Source organism: Sprattus sprattus, assembly GCF_963457725.1.
Source record: "Sprattus sprattus genome assembly, chromosome: 7".
NCBI lineage: Eukaryota > Metazoa > Chordata > Actinopteri > Clupeiformes > Clupeidae > Sprattus > Sprattus sprattus.
In genome coordinates, this window is record NC_137926.1 from 12,406,051 (window position 1) to 12,426,672 (window position 20,622).

At 41.3% G+C, this 20,622-nt stretch overlaps 3 protein-coding genes across 3 annotated transcripts; 1 reads left to right on the forward strand and 2 right to left on the reverse strand.

The window, feature by feature from the left end:
- Positions 1 to 484: 484 nt before the first annotated feature.
- abhd2b (abhydrolase domain containing 2, acylglycerol lipase b) lies at positions 485 to 6,456 on the forward strand (the record flags this gene model as incomplete). Its single annotated transcript, XM_080842416.1, has 9 exons — positions 485 to 696; positions 966 to 1,141; positions 1,463 to 1,630; positions 1,878 to 2,061; positions 2,143 to 2,235; positions 2,676 to 2,777; positions 3,564 to 3,633; positions 3,788 to 3,872; positions 6,266 to 6,456. 9 exons carry the CDS (start codon positions 485 to 487, stop codon positions 6,454 to 6,456), a joined length of 1,281 nt encoding a protein of 426 aa, XP_080698542.1.
- A 3,399-nt stretch (positions 6,457 to 9,855) lies between these two features.
- rlbp1b (retinaldehyde binding protein 1b) lies at positions 9,856 to 12,195 on the reverse strand (the record flags this gene model as incomplete). The annotated part of the gene is made up of 6 exons (XM_080842705.1): positions 12,070 to 12,195; positions 11,584 to 11,782; positions 11,183 to 11,361; positions 10,911 to 11,069; positions 10,369 to 10,479; positions 9,856 to 9,984 (listed from the first exon to the last, which is right to left on the reverse strand). Exons 1-6 carry the CDS (start codon positions 12,181 to 12,183, stop codon positions 9,856 to 9,858), a joined length of 891 nt encoding a protein of 296 aa, XP_080698831.1. The 5' UTR covers positions 12,184 to 12,195.
- Positions 12,196 to 16,578: 4,383 nt separating this feature from the next.
- isg20 (interferon stimulated exonuclease gene) lies at positions 16,579 to 19,292 on the reverse strand. Its single transcript, XM_080842544.1, has 4 exons — positions 19,280 to 19,292; positions 18,086 to 18,779; positions 17,762 to 17,962; positions 16,579 to 17,433 (listed from the first exon to the last, which is right to left on the reverse strand). Exons 2-4 carry the CDS (start codon positions 18,752 to 18,754, stop codon positions 17,245 to 17,247), a joined length of 1,059 nt encoding a protein of 352 aa, XP_080698670.1. The 5' UTR covers positions 18,755 to 18,779; positions 19,280 to 19,292; the 3' UTR covers positions 16,579 to 17,244.
- Between the last annotated feature and the right edge of the window lie 1,330 nt (positions 19,293 to 20,622).

The window sequence follows — 20,622 nt, forward strand, 5'->3', positions numbered from 1 at the left end:
GATGATGCTGTTGCGTTGATGCCAGAAAATACATTTTTGCCAGGTTAACCAGTTATCATACACGGCGGTAGTCCGTTGCGAGCCATTTTACAGTTACTCATACGTACGTTTACAGGTTAAATCTGCTACTAGTAGGCTACATAACATTTGATCTCGCATATATTTTGGTTTGGTCTCTTCATCTTGCTATCACTACCGTTTGCTGTGCATTGACAGTTTCTGATAAACTGTATGACCATAAGCAAGCTTGCCAACTGTAACTGTGCTTACGTGAATTATACTGCTTAATGATTTCATCAATGACTAGTGGTGTAGAGACCGCTTGGAGGCAGTGACCAAGGTTTTCAACTGGCAAAAGGACCCGTCAGGTGGGAAATCTTATTCCTTCAACTCCCCAACTCCCCAATCTTATTGAAATTTTTGTGTAGAAGGCACATGAAATGTGATCATTCCTGTGCCCATTTCCCAGGGATCATATAACACCATGAGTTCCCACACCGAAGGAGATGCGTACACCATCACGCCCGAGATGCCAGCCATGGTTGATGGCATGAAGTTGGCAGCAGTGGCAACAGTGCTGTATATCATTGTTCGCTACTTGAATCTGAAAAGTCCCACAGCACCACCTGATATCACCTTCCAAGACACACCTCTCAACCACTACATCCTGAAGTCCTGCCCCATCCTCACCAAAGAGTGAGTCTGCTGACAGATGCTTAAAGATATACACGCAAGCACAACTTCATACAGAACTAAAAGCATTTTGGCACGCATTTCTCTTTTGGGTTTGTTCTGTCTTAGCATATTTAAGTTTTCTTTAATCTACCTTGAACGTTTTCTGTTCCATACAGATCTACTTTTTCGGCATTATGTCAGGAACCGCAGGCAGCAGTTTTGTTAGCACTAACTGCAGTGCATTGGACTTAATTCAACACAAATGTATACAAAATTGCCTTGTTTTACAGGTATATTCCACCATTACTATGGGGAAAAAGTGGACATTTCCAAACGGCCCTGTATGGAAAGATGGGACGCGTTGGCTCCCCACATCCGTGTGGGCATCGGAAGTACCTTCCCATGCAAGATGGAGCAACAGCCACCTTTGATCTCTTCGAGCCATTTGCTGACCATATTACAGGGGGTAAGTTAATTGTGGCATTCAGTGACAAGTCAGTCCATGATAAATGTTTTTTTCGATATTGTGTCCACACTTATTTGGACATAAAAAATACATTTATTTTAAAGTTGTGTATTATTATTATTATTATTATTATTATTATATCATTTTGGAGCCTTGCAGGCCCAGATGAATGCTGTGCCATTTGGCCTTTCCTCATTTATCAAGCCAACTTAATCAAGCCTGTGATGACTGTGATTTTATTTATTCATCAAATGCCCCAAAAGTTCATCTTCCTGGTGAGCTCCTCAACACTGCTATGACTTGCATTACCTTTGTTTACAGATGACATCACAATGGTGATATGCCCAGGGATTGGCAACCACAGCGAGAAGCACTACATCCGCACCTTTGTGGGTTGTTCCCAGAGCCAGGGCTACAGATGTGCTGTCCTTAATCACCTGGGGGCACTGCCAAACATTGAGCTCACCTCACCCCGCATGTTTACATATGGTGAGGGTTAGAGTGTATGGCTCTCACTGAACATGGATATAAGGAAATATATACAGTATATAAGATATATAAGATAAGTTGGTCATTCAATGACAAGATTTAGAACTGCGTTTTAAGGCATTTGGGAGTTGAGATGTAAAGGGATTTGAAGACTCTACAGGAACTGTGAAAATAAAGTAGAGAAGTAAGTTGGCTATGGTTCCATGATAAGCTTATGATTTTTTTCAATCTTGTCAACATGTCGCAGGTTGTACGTGGGAGTTTGCTGCTATGGTGGGCTACATGAAGAAGGCTTTCCCCCAAACGCAGTTCATCGTGGTTGGCTTCAGCCTGGGAGGGAATATTGTCTGCAAGTTTCTTGGAGAGAGCGGGACCAATCAGGAGAGGGTGCTGTGCTGTGTCAGTGTCTGCCAGGGCTACAGTGCGTTAAGGTGAGAAACATCAGGGTTTGACTTCAATACAGCGTTCAGCATAACAGTGGTACTGAATCAATTTGTGGGTTCTCTGCCCAGGGCGCAGGAGACATTCCTACAATGGGACCGGTGCAGGAGGCTCTACAACTTCTTAATGGCAGACAACATGAAAAGGATCATCTTATCCCACAGGTACCGAAACGCCTCAAGACTTAAGACAAGACTCTGACTTGGGCTCGCCTTGGTGGCTACATGTTGTGTATTGTAATGTAATACGTGTAGGCTGTTTGATTACTACGTGCACACCACTAACTGTACACAGTAACACCACACTCCCTTCAGGCTTAAAGTAACACGTGCATCCTTTACAGCAATCTGTGATACAATTATTTTTGCTCTCCTGAAACGATGTTGTTCCAGCTGAGATAAAGAGCTCACATTTTTAATGCTTCTGTTTTGTGCTGAAGACGGCTGCACGGTTGTTTTCTCTGCCTCCACTGCATTGTAAACGCGTAAGATGTAAGACGCGTAAGAACTAGTCTTTGTAGTGTAATTATCATGTTATTTATAGAAACGTGCTGAAAATGGGAAACTTAGATTATTTAGTTTTTTACAGGATTTGATCTTTTCAGGGGCAGCCTCTTTGGAATGAATTCAAGCAAAATGAAAGATGCAGACTTGAGCCGTCTCTACACAGCCACTTCGCTCATGCAGATAGATGACAGTATTATGAGGTAAAGCATTCCTCATATATGCTGTGCAGTTGTGACTGCCATAGAAGGAAATGGAACTTAATCTAGGCCTTTGAGAAGCTGGGTGATGACAGAAAATGATTGGTAGGCAAGGATGCATTTGTTTGTTGTAGGTTTCAGGGTCAGGTAATTCCACCTGCTGATTTACAGTTTCAAAGCAGTTGATTACTGTTTTTCTCTCAGTGCATTTATTGTCATTATCTCGATTCAGAAATGTAAAACAAAAGTGTGAATGTCGAACAAAAATGTAACACTTTATACAATACAAATGTTTCTGTACCAACAGAAAATATGTCATTCTGAAAGAACAGTGAAGACATTTTTTTTAATCCGGTTTATGTTCATTGCTTCTGGTGTTTTTACTGCATTTGGTATACTCTGTATCTAGTATTGGTCGAGAAGCATTGTTGTTTTTTTGCATAACAAAAACTGTAGACTGTACCTTGAGGTATAAACAACTGTATACAGTTCAACTGACTCCTAGGAAATTAGTGAGCCTTCTGAATGGTTTTGCATCTATTTGAGTTTTGTGTTGGCTCACATGCCAAGTAATGTAATGACCCGTCAGAGATCTATATGACCTATTTGAAGCCTGTGGGAGCGTGTTGCCATTGCCATGACAGCAGCGGGCTCTGGGCCCAGTTTGGCCCTGATCTGGAACTAGAACCGAACTGGCCAGATTGGATCTAGACCCAGCTGCCATCTGAGGACTGCAAAAGCTATTTGATGAGGTTTACGTGACATTCTCTGTCTGTTTCCACATTCCAGAAAGTTCCATGGGCATGACACCCTAAAAGAATATTATGAAAAAGAGAGCTGTGTCCATTATATTCATAATGTACGTATGAAAGCTTTTTTTTTTAATACTCTTAACATATTTCATATAATAACATATGACATGGAATATAAAAAACAGTGAAAACAGTGGCATTTAGATATTAAGAAAATAATATGCATAACACCGTAATAAATATACTGACCTTTTTTACCAGGTCAATGTCCCACTCCTCCTAGTCAACTCATCAGACGACCCTCTCGTCCACCAGTCCCTTCTAACAATACCTCGGGCACTTGCAGGTATTAACTGCTTTTTTTGTGATCGTTTCTGTACATTACATTTTACTGCAATACTGTCTTGTTCCTATTATCCTTAGATATATGTACTGCTATATGGGTGCTCCACAATTATGTGCAGTATGTGCGTGTCGTCATAGCATTGGCTCATTTCATCTTGAAGTTTAAGTGTCTACTGGATATTTTCACATTTTAATTTTGGACTAAATATAGGTTTGTTTGTGTTCAGACTATAGATTTGGTCAGTGTTTTTGTGCTTTGCACACACAGTATATGTACTTGACATAATGTTAGCAGAGGAGAAGAGAGTGTTTGTGCTTTGTACACACAGTATATGGACTTGACATATGTTAGCAGAGAGGAAGAGACAGATAACGCACTTCTTGTCTCAGTAAAACACAGGGCAAGCTCATACCACACCAGCCTGCCTTTGACAAAGAACAGCAGAAGAGACTATTTGCCCGATCATATATCTCTGACACCAGCTCTGGCTCTTACACAAACCAAATAGACCAGATTCAGATGGTTTTGTATAAGAAAACAATCTGAGGTTTAGCTGTGGCCAAACATGTAGGTCTTGCTCAACTTGGTAACTTATAGCAGGATATAGTAACTAACAAAGTCATCAGCACTGTAATCAGCACTGTAATCAGTGACTGACAAGAGGAACACAGAAGGGTTGCCGTAATGTGCTATTGTAATACTTACAAAGAAAGTTTTAGAGACAGTTGGCTTCCTCAGGTTGACCATCTCAACATTTACCATTAGGCACTCTCTACTTTCTATGTGTTGTTAGTGTTTTTCATTTTGCTTGGTTATCTCCAATATGTTTTTTTCACTGTTGGCCAGATACTGAGTTCCATTTAATTCAGCTGGACTGTGGAAGCAGCAGCATCACCTCTGATGCATGAATGGTAATTTATTTGGAGTGGAGTAGGTTTAACAGCTGATTGTATTGGCACCATTGTGTGGGCACATCTCATTCAGACATCTGTCTCTTGTGCGTGTCATCACGTGCATGCACTCGTTGTGCTCATGGCCTCAGCTCTCTCTCTCTCTCTCTCTCTCTCTCTCTCTCTCTCTCTCTCTCTCTTTCTCTGGCCTGCCGCGTCTCAGACAGCCGTGCTGAATTTTTCAGGGCTATGCGATCCCTCGCCTGCGAGATTTATTTATAGGAGGTCTTGGCTCTGCTTCCTGCTCCGCCATGGCCCCGGAGGGTCAGAGCGTCCGCTTATCATCCTGTTCTTACATTCAGCCTCCACCTTTGGTACATCTCCTGCCCAGCTCAGAGCCGCTACACCGGTCCTCTCCTGGCTCGGATGCAGGCGGCTGGGTGGGGTGCGTTGCAGGGGCCTCGTCCCACGTTACATGTGACCTCGCCCAGGCTTGAAACTGGAGTCTCGGCGGAGCAGCCCTGTGGTGGTTTGTGTCGATGAATGAGCTGGTGCCACAGTGTGGCTCATTAGTTTCTCTGGAGGCACAGGAGAGCACCATCTGCCCTGTCTGCTCTGGGCCGGGGGGGGGGGGGTCACGAGAAGTGACTCATCACAGAGTTTCACCACATCACACCAGCTGTCTGTGGGTACAGGTCTGTCTGCCTGCCTGCCTGCCTGCCTGCCTGCCCGCCACCCTCCCTACCAGTCATGCCCAGCCTAGCTCTGCTCAGCGTTGGCCGGGACTCCATCTGGGAACAAGAATTAGCCATCAGTCAGGTTCGCGCCACTACTGGCCCACTTTCCCAAACAGGCTAAAGCTGCTGTGATGACGATGGATGATTTAGCGATTTAGCAGATACTGGTCATGTTTAGGCTGGTGGGGCTGCGGTCACTCCTGTCAGTCCTGACTCAGAGCTGCAGTGGCTGGACAGACAGGTGATGTCATGCATTTCTAGCGGACTCACCTGAGTGACAGGTATCAGGGTTGGTTGGCTTCTCAGCTTGCCGGGCAGAGATCTGGCATTACATTGAGACCAGGGAGGAGAGGCAGAGAGGTTTGGGAGGTGTTGGGTGTCTGAAAGAGAAAGGGGCGATGGCTTTGAGGAAATGCAAGGGTGTTACCTGAAATCAAGCCATGTTCCTCGAAATCGTACGCTATCTCTGCTACACAGTGTTGTATCGTTGTGCTGTATTTATATTTCATGGCTCCTAAATGCAATTAAATAAACAATGATTGACATAAAAAGGCAGTCCACACTATCCTCAGTAGGCATGACTTATGAGTATGTAGAAGTTCAAATGGATCTATTGAACCAGTTTCATGACTTGGCAATAGAGCCAACTTGTTGAGAGCCGTTAGGCCATGACAGTTATACGTTTCAAAGTAGTTTATTGAGTAGTTTTACCTATTTGTTCGTTGAAAAATGAACCTTCTGCGCCCTCTCTGTGTGCCCCCCACAGAAAAAAAGCCCAATGTGATGTTTGCCTTGACGCTCCACGGGGGTCACCTGGGCTTCTTCGAGGGCGCCGTGCTCTTCCCCCAGCCCCTCACCTGGATGGACAAGGTGATCATCAGCTACGCCAATGCCATCTGCCAGTGGGAGAGAAAACGGCCCGCCTGCCAGGCAGCTTGCCCAGAGACCCTTATTTAGGAGCACAAAGACCAAATTGAAGGCCTAACTCTGCCACCCTGCTACACCACACACACTTCTACAGCTCAACCTTCCTGATCAACACAGTACTGCACTCTGTACAGTCACTGTTAAACAAAAGAGGTAATCCTCACATACAGCAATGTATTGACAGTTGGGTTTCCCATGTCCATAGGGCCAGTTGGAGATTTAGAGGAATATGATGTACATACACGTGTACGTATGCACATTGAGTTATCTGGACTGTGCCTCCGATAATGTGTGCATTGAACACACATGATTAGAAAGACCCACAAGCTGTTCATATTTGTATCAGCCTTGTATCAGCCTCTGAGTGTTTATAATAGAGGTTCTAGAGTGTTTATAATGGAGGTTCTAGAGTGTTTATAATAGAGGTTCTATTCAGAGTGTTTATAATGGGGGTTCTAGAGTGTTTATAATGGAGGTTCTAGAGTGTTTATAATAGAGGTTCTATTCAGAGTGTTTATAATGGGGGTTCTAGAGTGTTAATAATGGAGGTTCTAGAGTGTTTATAATAGAGGTTCTATTCAGAGTGTTTATAATGGGGGTTCTAGAGTGTTAATAATGGTGGTTCTAGAGTGTTTATAATAGAGGTTCTATTCAGAGTGTTTATAATGGGGGTTCTAGAGTGTTAATAATGGAGGTTCTAGAGTGTTTATAATAGAGGTTCTATCTAGAGTGTTTATAATGGAGGTTCTTAACTTATTTAAAAAGATGTTTTTACTTCAGCTGTTCAAATGTATTTCCTACCAAATACAGCCTTTGATAAGAATGGTTGTAGTCATCCTAATTCTTGAATTTGTTTTGTGCTTCACTGTTTGTTAGCTTAAGTGAGATGTTTACTGTCAAACAAGAACTAGAGAGTAGCATACATACATACATACATACATACATACATACATACATACACACATACATACATACATACATACATACATACATACATACATACATACATACATACATACATACATACATACATACATACATACATACATACATACATACATACATACATACATACATACATACATACATACATACATACATACATACATACATACGTACGTACGTACATACATACATACATACGGTAAACCATGTTACATTTTCACAGTAACGTCAAAGAACCTTGACTTTAATGGTCCATGTTCTTTTTCATTCTAAGGAACATTACCATATGTACTTAAGCCTGAACTGCTTGTACTGCAAACTACCGAAACTTTAGTCCGAACCTTGTCGCTTTGGTAAGATGCCTGTCTTCTACTCGAGTGACTTGTCCCCTTATGAGTCCTAAAGTTGCCTTTCTGTCTCTCCTGTGCACCAGGATTCAACCTGTTGCTCTGTGTAACTGGGGCTCCATCTGCTGATTCAATGCAGTCAAACCAAATGCTTTTAGTCTGGGCTCTAGAATCTAATCTCACTCCACAAAGTTGATCTTACGAATGGACAATGATTAGCTTATACCTTAAGACACTTTTACATTTTGCTTTTACCTTTCTCAAGTAAATGTTACCTTGACCAATAGGATGAGTAATCAGAAATGGGGGGGTATTTTCCTGGCATAGTGCAAGACATTGTTGTGTCCTTCTCTACCATTCAGGTTTGAACATGGGTGTTTGCCCATTGATATCAAGGAAGTGCATTGCATTTGCTTCCATAAAACATTTTTAAAAAGCACTTTATAGTATGTGGGGATAAACATGTTGTTGTTGTATATTTTAGGTCGAAATGGGACATTTAGGGAGTAAATGTTTTTTTGAAAGTATTATTAAAAGTATTATTAGAAGCCTAGTAAGAAGCATTTGAAGATGGAGGGAGGTCTATGAGCCACAGCCAGTATGAAAGTGTATTGGTGTCGTTGACCTTCAACTTGTTTTTGTGTTGAAACTCAATACACAAACATGGAGGATACGATCTCTAGTATAACATGGACGACTGCTACCTGTGTCTTTAGTAAGGTTACTACATAAATGTGTTGGAAGGACCTTGCTTTGTCTTTGGTTTTATGATATGTGGTGGAAAAAACAACCCTTCAAGCATTGTGTGTAATGCCTTGTAGCATTATGCAACTCTCCAGGAAGTGAATGGAGCAGTAACTTGGCAACAGCTGAATCAAGGCAATCTGAGACTGTGCATTGTGTCATTGGTGTATTGTTCCAGTGGGTATTCAGTGTCAGTGACCAATTAAAATGCATTACAACAAGTATCAACTCTGTTATTCTTATTATAATTACCATTATTGAGCCTTATCTTTTGCAGATTATGTTTGTGTTAAGTCATGTTTTATCCTGTCTTGATGATGTTAACCCCCGTAGCTAAGAAATGTTGATGAAGAGTGTGAATGTATTATGCCAAGATTGAGAGATATAACTGTGTTCTTCAATAAATTATTTTCTTGTATAATTTTCTTGGGTAATTTTTACAAAATAAAAAAACCTTCTTTTATACCTCAACAACTTCACACACGCGATATGGCTGTTGCTTCTTTAGAGACAGCTTATTCCGTCATAACAGGATCAAGCTCTATTTGTAAAACAACTTGGATTAAAATATTCCAAATTCCATTTGAATTAAAAAGGATTATATATTGACATTTACTCAAGTTTTGCTGCTCGGGTACACTAAAAATCACCTTGCACCTTGCTAGATTGTGTTTTTCCTTTTCCACCCAATCAATTCACTTGTATTTGTCTTTTTTTTACGCAATCATGTAGGCAGTCATCTTTATATACAGTTTATTGTACACATAGTTGTGTAGTGGCATGTTTATGACATCTTGGGTATCTGCAGAGTGTTATACTCTCTGTGAACACACATTTCCCATTGGAGTCAAATAAAAACAAAACAAAACAAACAAATAGATACGTGTTGGTCTTGAGGACATCACTGTCAGGACAAAAACCATTGGAACCTTGGAGATACTAATGGAGAGCAATTCACCTCAGGGGCATGTCTGATTTAGTTTCGTAAAGGGAAAGCCACTCAGGGAAACAGGAGCGTCATAGGGAAAGCCATCTTCCTCAGTCCTTTGTTAAGTTCTAACACATGGATAATCAAATTAGATTTGGGTTATGATTCAAATTGTCCAAAGTTAACCCACTAGACCCGGTGACAGTCAGGTTCCAGATGACTTTGTGCTCAGCAGTGAGCCAGCTTGTAAATAAAAACAGCAGATTTTTAAGGCACTGAGTGAGAGGGAGCACGTTGGCCAAAGTTTTCTCTCTTGTGGCTCCCACGTGCTTCATTCCGTTGCACTCAGGCTATCAATGTATTTGTTTTTACACAGTTCACGTTAACCTACAATTTTGTTAAAATGAATACCATTAATACAATTCTCCCCTGGGGTCTGTGTGTGTGTGGTCCCATTGGTCATGTTCAGTCAAATAGCTTAGCCGCTGTCGCCTTGCCGTCGTACTTGGAGCCTTTACCGTCAAACTCAGAAGGGAGAATATCAGCATCAAATTCCTTGTAATAGTTATCTAGCTCATCACCATGAACAAACACCTGAGGGAGACAAAGAGGAACTGCAGTCAGGGAAGGTTCAAATTGTGCATAGGCCCGTATGCTTTTTAGAAAATGAATAACACAGTCCCTTCATAATCTGGAAGAATAGCCCATAATCTACTTTCATCACACCTTCATCCATCATTAAATTATGCTGTCTTTCCAGGTAGATGATTCTAGATTATTTCTCTTCCAACAAGCTGTTTCATTAGCTAAGTGTTTTAGGTGCATGGTCAGTGAACCATAACTGCTGGACACATATCAAAAGTCTTCGGCGGGTGAAGCAGTTGATCGATCACTGCTGTGATTTTTGATATTGGCCTGTTGTTTATGAACAAACGTGTCACATTCATTCTGCTCTTTAAATCAGATGGCCCGACCTACCCTCTCCAGCAGCTTGCCCTTCATCAGGGGCTTGACCACATTGTAAGTGGTGGTGAAGTACCATGGCTGGTGGATGAAGTGCACTGCCTTGAAACGGGCTGGGAAGGAGTCCTACCAAACAAGAGCAAAACAGATGTTCCCCCAACACTGTATTGTTAAGGACGGGGAAAGGTCTTTGTAATACACAAATAGAAAAAAGGTGTTCAGAACCACATAGAGATAAAGTGCACTCAGAAAAATAAAAAGAAGTGGAACTGGAGTGCAAAAAAATGTGTTAGGCTCGTATACTGATAGACTCAGAAAAGACATAACATTGTAAAATTCATGATCTGATCATTTTATAAAGTTATATTTTGCATATTTAGTGAGATGAGTACTTTAGTTTAACTACCTTTCTACCATATTTGTTTGTAGTTGTTTATCTGATGAGGGTGGCTAGTAAAAGTATGTTGTGACTTTCCGTAACTATACACATATCCCAGACTATTACATAGCCTGATCACATATTTGTCATCATTTGTAATTTACAATGGTAGCATTACCTGTAACATGTCCACCATTTTCTTCAGCTCAGTGGGTTTGATGCCTGAGGCCTGCTGCATAGTGAAGCCCTTGAAGTTCTCAATGATGCAGAAACCATTGATCTGAGTCTCCTCGTTCTCCAGGAGTTTCTCCAGGATCACACAGTAGGCCCTCAGGATCTAGAGTGCAAACACACCCATTCACATTTTCAGTTTTGTGGATGGATAAACATGAGTATATATATATATATATTAATATAAAAACATAAGGTATATATAAATGATACACGTACCTCGTCGAAGGTGATCTCTTCATAGTCCCAGTTCTCAATGTTGAAGAGCAGCACCACGCGGCCGTACTTGTCTCTGCTGGGGAGGATGCCAGGGTAGCCAGCCTCAATGGTGCTCCTCACAGCCTCAGGGGTAAGGTTCTCAAACAGCTCAGGGTAGTCGCGTCTGAAGCGCACATAGCCTGCCGACACAAAAACACAGCAACATCGCTATCAATATTTTATCAACATGACCAGTATTATTAAAACACTATTATTAAAATAACTAGCTCTAAAACTACTTTTACAGGTATTTGATGATCTGAAGTTAAGTTGTAACTGGACTGAAATGTACTACGTAAGAACGTCTACTACCTGCTCTGCATAATGTCTAAGTCTACTGTAGGTTAGTGATGATGTCTCACCCTTCATTAGTTCATAGGCTCTGTTCACATCATATTTCCTGGCACGGATGAACCTCAGCAGCACACCATCAGGCTTCTCCCCAAAGGTATCGACAACACCCTTGCCCAGGTCCTCTCCCCCCTTATCTTTAATGATGCCCCTCAGTTCCTTCACAGCAGACACCCTTTTCTCTTCTGTCTCATCAAGCTCATCCTTTGCCTGGAAAGAACAAGTGTATCATAAGTGTATCATAAGTGTATCATAATAATAAGTCATGTGCCAGAGTAATAACTTGATAAGACTTTATTGCTACCGAACTTTAAATTAACTAAATAAACAAAACACACCAAACACCAAAAAGTGAGATAAATTATGTTAAAAGATGTTCAAAAAAAGCTTTTTGGTTATGAAAAGCAAAACCGGCATAAATACCAATCCAACACTGTAAACATCAACAGTTATCAGTGCGCTGTGGTTTTTGACAGTGAGAGATCATAACGTCATACCTTCTGCATGGTGTGGTCAGGCAGCTTGGCACAGGGCCCGAACACAGGCCCATGGTCCTTGACTGTCAGGTGCTCAAGTTTTGCACGGAGAGCCTGCTCCTCCTCTGACACCATACGATACGTTCCACTCTGGACAGGAGAAAGAGTGTGTGTGGGGAGGGGGGGGGGGGGGGGGGGGCACACAATCACATCACAGAAAAAAGCCTCTCACAACCCAAGAACGCTCAAGACACACAATTAGCTGCTTAATCCTGGGCATGAGTCCAGCGCTGGGACCTGGAGGGGGGACTCGCATCAATAGAGCCCTGTGTGAGGGTTTCATAATCTGCCTCACATGAATGCAGAAAAGCCTGGTAAACCTTTGTCTGAGATCAAAGATTAGTGGCTAATGCTAGCAACGGTATCGTTCTCTTAAGAACAGCCGTGTGCTCTGTACATGTCCTAAGACCCCTGGTTCACGTTAGGAAAATCAGATTTTTTTAAAGTCTAAGGTACAGCTATGACGTGGTGACCTAAGGGGAAACCACATGATTTAGTGGTTTTGAGAGGATCAGACATCACACCACACAAGGAACATCATGAACAGAATGTTTTACTTGAAGCAGACTTATAAATAAATAAAACAAGATCTAGTGAAGGGAATTGCTTTCTACCTTCTCTCTTGGAATAGTTTCAATCATGTTATAATGGCATTATACAGAATATTTAGATGTGGATTTACTCACAACAACAGCCATGTCTTCAGATCTTCAGAATACTGTTGACTTCACTGTGAATAGAGGATTTTGTTGAAAAGCTTTGACCACATGAGAACCATGCAGTTCTTGTTGCTCCCTCCCAACTTTCTCACTGCTTATTCCTCTGGGAGAAACTTTGATCGTTCCTTGTTTCCTCCCTTGTCATACAGTCCCATGCATCTCCAACAAGATCACATTGTGTTCAGTCTTTACAAACAACTAAACAGTTACTGGTCAGTATGCTTTCAAAGATATATTCAACTTCAGATTAAGCAAACACAAACCATTCAGCTGGTGTGTTTTTAATTTTTTTATTCCTTCACAGCCTTCACAACTTTAATCTCCATTCTTGCATCATCCCACACTTACCACAGTGCAATAATAACACATTCTCTGATCTCATTATCTCAGACATTGCAGATATCGCCAGTAAGGAAATCTTTAAATTACTAGACATTCCAGGCTATGCAATTATCTACAGTCCACACTGAATCCCCCTTTCCAGAGATACAGAAACACAAACACGAAAAAGCATCAATAATTGAAATTTCGATTTTCTTTTCATCCAAAAAAGAACACTACATTTAAACTCTTTGAAGGAAAAACAGCTGGCTCTTGCAGTACCCACACAGAATATTCCTGAAAACTGTGTCCTCAAAAAAAAAAATGCCAAAGACTCACCTGAGTAGAGACAGGGATGCTGCAGTTGGTCCTCAGGTCCTGTGAACAGTAAAGCAGGCGATTGAATGATTTGTAGTGCTACCCATGGCAGGATTAGTGACGTCATATGAGATTATGCAGAGCTGATTTTTCGATAATCAGCATACAAACAGGGGTACATAGAGGAAAATAAGACAACCCATCAGACCATGGCCAATCAGAGACCAGGTTTAAGGGAAGAGGTGTGGCAGAGAACACTACGAAGGCAAGAGTTGATTCAAGGTGTGTGTGTGTGTATGTGTGTATGTGGCCGTGTGGTTTACCATGAGCGTCTTGACTGAATTCCAAAACTTCTTAAGCAAAGTAAGAAAAGTAGCTATTGTTGCCCTCCCTGAACTGCAACGTGATTTTTTTAGTTCGCATGTGAATTCACGCATTAAGATTGTAAATGTGGTCTGACTTTTTTATTCCAGAGGTTCTTTTTATAGACATGAATGTTTTGCTGAATACTAAATCACAAGGTCTACCCAATTCTGGATTATGACTGGAAACATACTGAAATATTGTCAGTAAATAAAATGAAAAAGATAATTGACATTATGATTTTAAGCACTGGTTGGACCTCCAGAGTACATGAAATGGTCTAATTAAAATTATGACCAATACCAGTGCAGTTTCAAATGGAAGAACATTTTTACATTTTAATTTTCATGGTGGTAAAGAAAGCTCCATATGCAGGATGTTGTTACTTTAACCTCTGACCAGTTCCCCACATACAAGACTACTGAACTACTGACGTCACCCCAACACGTTTTTTACTCAAGCAGTGGGTAGTGAGCCAGGAGTAATCTTTTAAATCAGACTTTACTCTCTCAATGACGGGGTCTGTGCAACGAAAGCAGTAGGATTGGCAACACAATGCTAGGCACTGTGCTCCTGCAGCTAAACCTCTCAAGTGGTCAAGACACCAAATCATGGTCCATAATCCAATTCTATAACCATTACCAACGCAGTCATTGCCCAGTGTTGCAACGAGCCATGGGATGAGGTAAGGTCCAGCAGATGAGACATCATCTAGGGTGGGGGCTTTGGAGATCTTCTTGTCCATGGGCCCAAGCAGTGGTGTAGTGGTCCCTGGAGAAGTGGGTATACTCTTAATTTTTTTAAGCAGCCCATACAGCACAGGATAAACGCCCTGTTTTGAGAAGTGGATATACTCAATGCTGACTGAAAAATAAGTGGGTATACTCCGTATAACTGCGTGTACCCTGGACTACACCACTGGGCCCAAGCCAGACACACAGCAGGCCTGCTGCATCTCTCTCCTGAAATACTGTAACGTGCAGGCATCATGCTACGTGACAGGGATGCATAATGTTCTGTGTGGAATGTATTAGCAATTAACAATGTTCATACAGTCTTGTGTTTTACTTGTGACTGAGTTCATACCGTGTGTGTGACGGTAATGCAGCCTTTTCTAAATTATCAGTACCAGGGCATAAGGATTGTGCCATCTTGGCACTAGAATGCTTTTACAGTTTAAAGCAGCAATTCAGAGTTCTGTTCCAAAACTAGTAAGCTAACAACTTAAAAGGCATGCAAAAACCTTGCAAACACCACCAAAAGCCCAGTTTACACTGATAGAAGTCTGCCAACACACTAACTGGTGTCTTTGGCAGTATAGCTGGCAATATCATGCGTGTGAAAGGTGTTTATCTGTCCTTCACATGACCATATGCTATCAAAATGAATTTGAGGATGATACCAAAATTAGTTGCCTATAAAACCATACCTCAAAAAGAGTCAAATAGTTGCAGTGTTACTTTAATAAAACCACAACATATAGGCTAGCATTCATGATTCTCTGATTTGTTACAATATGTTAGTGTACCAGGCTATTACTAGGTCTAAACAGTACATTTGAGCCTCTGTTGTCTGTGTGTGGGATACTGGTCACACAAATTAATATTTATTGGCCTGGCATTGGTGATATGTATGGAATCAGAGTCATGCAATTCTGGCTAAAGCCTCAATACGAGTACTGGGTCAAGTTTATTTTTGGACCCAGTGTTAACTATATTCATAATCATTTTATTTCCTCATCTAACTCCACATTAATCTATACAGGCAGAAGGATTTGAAAGCAGGAGTAACAATCAGGGGCTGTGGTGTGGCTCTTGCACAAGTGCATTTCTTCCTCTTCTCACACAGGGCACCTTGTCTCAGCTAATGCCAGTGCTGATCCAACAGTTGAGTAGGCTATCGGTGGACTAGTAAAGAATTTCTCCACAACATGAACACAAAGACCTTGTGTAAAGACATATGGCCAAATTCATTCCTTGTACCCACAAGTAAACTTAAGAAACGTTTTAATACTATGGATAGAGATATTATATGTGCATTCAATATTTACGATGAATTAGTCAAAAAGGTATGATTTAATCTGGACTATCAGATATGGTGAAATCTTCATAACATATAATAACCAAGTCATTTCTCACAATGCTAGCACACTCCATTTTCAAAATGCTACAAATATGGTGCAGCCAAAGAACATTGAACCACCATGTCAAGTAAAACCACAAAATCAGACCAGCTGTTTGCTACTGGAAACTGCAAATAATTGCAGAACCAGCATAGTTTTCAAAGAAAGCTGCATCAACTCAGCAAGGACGGCTTGTTGCATCTAACGTGGTTAAATGGGATATTAGAACATGCTGCCATTTGTGTTCTAAGGAGTCAGATTCAATAAAGATGGAATTTTGCCTTAAGTTTCTGAATTTGTAGGGAAAGTCAGTCTGTTCCCTCCCTTCCACAAACAGGTTAAAAAGCTGTACCAACACACATTACTATAATGAGGTTTAAAGGGAATTACTCACTAGCAGTGGTGTAAAGGCATTCCACACTGTTTCAGACCATTAGTGGGACTTTCTGACTGAATGGGAAGTCTTACAAGTTCCATTTCCTGGATAGACTAGTAAAGTATGAAGACATGACTGACTGCCTTTAAAAAATATATATATATATATATATATGCTTTTTCATTTTGTAGATTCTATTGCAGTTCACAAGCCAAATTATTTTGTTTTACACAAGGAACAATATTGTAAAATACCTTTATTCATAAATAGTCCTATATCATTTTACCACAACATACCATGTCTTAAATAGAATATTAACAAATGCTTAAGTTAACATTTAGATGCAGACACCATCATTATCATATGTGCAGTGTTTTCAGTGTTTATTCCACAACAAATGTAACACTGAATAGTAACCACATTAATTCATGGATTTAATAAACAGTGTGCACATAACTGCAAATGTTTTGGTATGTGAGGGTGGCAAGTCATTGATGCTTTACATATTTAATTCGTTTTATATAATGACATTTTTGTTACTGATACATGGAGATGACACAGTCCGTCATAGTTCATGTGGTTGAGGCATCCATTAGCAGCCATTTTTTTTAGTTAGTTAAGTAATGAGGACAGATCTTGTGTAACTAGAAACTCTTTCACCATATGTGAATGGGCTCAGAAATGCATACAGCTGAGAAGTTGTGCTCTGCAACTCGATGGAAAGTTACGAAAGTTCTACTGGCGTTAAATTCGTTTTGTGTAAAAGTGTCCAAAAACACTCACAATAACCACCAGGCTACAGCTCTCATCATCTGCAACATCAATTTCAGAGGATACTGGCAGTGGAGCACACACTGTCATGCGTCATGTGCTCTTCCCGTCACAGTAATACAGCATCATCAGATCTATCTGCCAGCTCACTGGCTACAGTCCATATGCTCTGGCCAGTACTGGTCCAACATGTAGTGGCTGAGTGAAGGGACGGGGTCGGGCTGGGGGTGCCTCGGCTCCTTCTCAGCATCCTGCTCCCACTGCTCCTCCACCAACTTGTAGAGATCCAGCGCAGCCCCGGCGTCTTCCACCGAGCAGTGCCCCGCCTTCCCAATCTGAGAATACACAAATCACAGAAATGCTACTAAGGGTCGACCCTTAACCAACAGGTTTGATGCAAATGCTTCATCTTAAATGAAATGCCATGAAATGTGCTGTGAAACTAAGTATGGCAAGGCAAGTGCTCTTTTTTTGTTATTTAATAGATTTAGCTGATGCATCTGAGACAAACATCCTTACTGTCATATCTAACTGCTATCACAAATACGCTCATGAATTACAGTGAAATTTGTGATGCAATTCAGTTATTCAACTGCCATTAAAATTAAACTGGTGAACTGATGAGGGGCTTGCCAGTTTAGTGCTTTACAGTTGAGACCGCACCTGAATATTTCTATTGAGGAGTCTTCTTGTTAGAGTCTTAAGAGAAGAACCACTTTTGTTGGGAGAGCCGCATATCTGTCGAAGTGCTCGTGATGACAAAGTATCCCTTATCATATGCCGTGGATGAGAGAACCCCAAAACCTTAAAGTCATTGTGAAGTGCATGACCAATCACCACCTTATCCTTAATGAGGGTTATGATCTACGGACAAAAAAGATAGAGCATGTTAATACAGTTAAATTTCAAAACATTTTTTTTTTTTCAAGGAATAGCATTGACATTCCCACACACACACCCCCCCAAAAAAAAAAAAAAAAACCTTACCTCAGTCCTGGCCTTTTCAAAGGGAACTGCATTCTTAAGGTGCTGCTTCCTGATGCCACTCCAGCGAGTGCGGTAGTTTGTGACAGGTTGTCTTGGTTGAATGTACTGGTCATATAGCACATCACCATCATAGTTCAACACACTGCAGCGTGCCAGCTCACTGCAATGACCCTCAGGGCCAGTGCCCACCATCTCACAGTCCAAGGCCACAACTTTGACACGGCAGCTGCCAACGCAGGGTGAGCATCGGCCACTTGAGGAGGGGCTGGCCTCCGAGGCAAAACCACTATCCAACTCCCAATGTTCATTGAGTGGAAGAACCCTCTTCTCAACACCAGGCTGCAAGTGATCAACCATGTTCAGTTGGACACCTGTGCTTTTACTGGAAACCAACGAGACACCGTCACCTGTCCCGACAGCATGTGCACTGACTTCTATCTTATCTGCTTGAATCTCACACACTTTCCGTTTCTTTGCAGAGCAGCTGGTTGGTCCATGAGCTTCACTGCTGTCGTCTGGCTTATCTTTAGACCTTCGTTTTGTGGCCTTCGTCTTAAACTTCTTACATACTTTTGAAGTACTAACATGATGAGTCCGAGGCTGTACATTTGATGGGCCCCAGGAGGAAAGCGTTGGTATTCCACCAAATGTGATCCCTAAGCCCGACATGTTGACTGTCTGAAATAGTTTACATCTGCAAGATGGACAAACAAAGAGACTGTTAATAGCATAGTACAAGCAACGTTTAACAAGAACTAACTTAGCTCTCATTGAATGTCTCTAGCTAGCCGGCTAGCTTTCCACGAGTTAAGCTAGCTAGCTCACATATATCTCCGCATGTAACGCATCTTAAGTTACCACCATCAACGTTACATGTTTTGTCGTTTCAATACATGTTAATGGTTAACGTATATCACATTGCTTTCTAACTGTGAAAGATACTCCACAACAGCGAAGAAAATGTAGTTCATGGCAAAGCAGTTGCGGTATCACATACTTGAGTGGTGCTAATGTCAGCCAATGCTAGCTAACGTTACAAGGACCCCCACATAACTGCTATTCTGTAAATGTTATTAAATGCTATTCTGACCTGATACATTTTCTAGTATGATTGTTTCTACACTGATTTTAAAACTGTCAAACAAGGGAAAAGATTTGCTTTCATGCGTAGTACGTGCACTATTACATCCCTACCTTAGCAGACACGTGGACCAGGATAGTAGTGAAGGCAGGAATAGAACAAGTCCTGGCAAGTCTGAAGCTGCGTCGGTCATTGGTCCATTCAAGCACCTCCTTGTGATAAACAACGTCAGCACAAGCTATGCATGGAACTGGCACGAACAGGGACTGCCAGCGAGCCGCCAATCAGCAACACTGACTGTCAGACCAACCGAATGCCTAGCTGAAACTCAAATGTATTCAAAAAGTAACGTTGATGGCTGTCACTCCGAGGTGAAGGCGTGTGTGGCATGTAAAAGTCTGAAAGCTAGTGTAATGTAACGAACGGTTTGCCTGTAGCTAATTAATATTGGAGAGTGCCAGAGTGTTGTTGTGCATCAGTAAGTGACGTAATACAGCTTGTGTTCCTAGTGCACAAATCGTTTACATGACTCTCTGTTTTAAACAGTGTGACATTCAACGTGGTGTGCATTGGGAATAGTCAAACGTGACCAATTACACAATGTGTATTGTATTGTACACACTTGCATTCCTTTAAAAATGGGCCTAACAGAACGAATAAATACACATGAACATGATTGTCATCAGAGAGGAAGGAAACATGCTAAACTGAAATACTGGCTTCTCCAACAACAATGAAACAGTTCAGTAGTAGTACTGTATAACAGTACTCAAGTACAGTATATTCCCTTTTTAAATGATTTTAAAATTGTCATTCTGGAGCAGAATGTCCAGTGTGTTTTTGCCTGTTTGATCCGACCTTTTTCCCATCTCTCAAGTACCATTTTGTCACTGGGTTGCCAGATAAGAATGTGCACAGCATTCGACCGCCATGGAGGTAAGCAAAGGAACTGGACTAACAGAGATGATATTTAATTTATACCCAAGAAAAAAAAGCTGCATGACCAAATAATACAGTCTTCACAACCGGTAAGCTTTGTGCTTTAACTAAGGTTAGTTAACCTCAACTGATTTATCAGGGCTACTACTAGGGATGGGCATTTAAAGTAATTTCCACATTCTGCATTCCGCTTTCATACTCTGTGGTCCTCTTGAAGACTTACTTTGGTAAGTTGTTTCTTTGTTTAATTTTTTGCCTTGTATGTGGACTAACCAGAATCGCCAAATTGCATTTTGTGCATTAACCCTTGTAGTGTTCTAGTCCTCCATCATATAACCGTAAATGGCTCTTAAGACACCCTTCTTATCTTTCTGACCTTTACATCTTTGTGCCTGTACAGACAGCAAAATATATAGGCAAAAGTATACCATAAGTACCTTATGCAGTGGGAAAAACTCACTGACTTGTAAAGGACCATTTGATTAGTCTAAACAGGCAAAGAAGAGAATGGCATGAC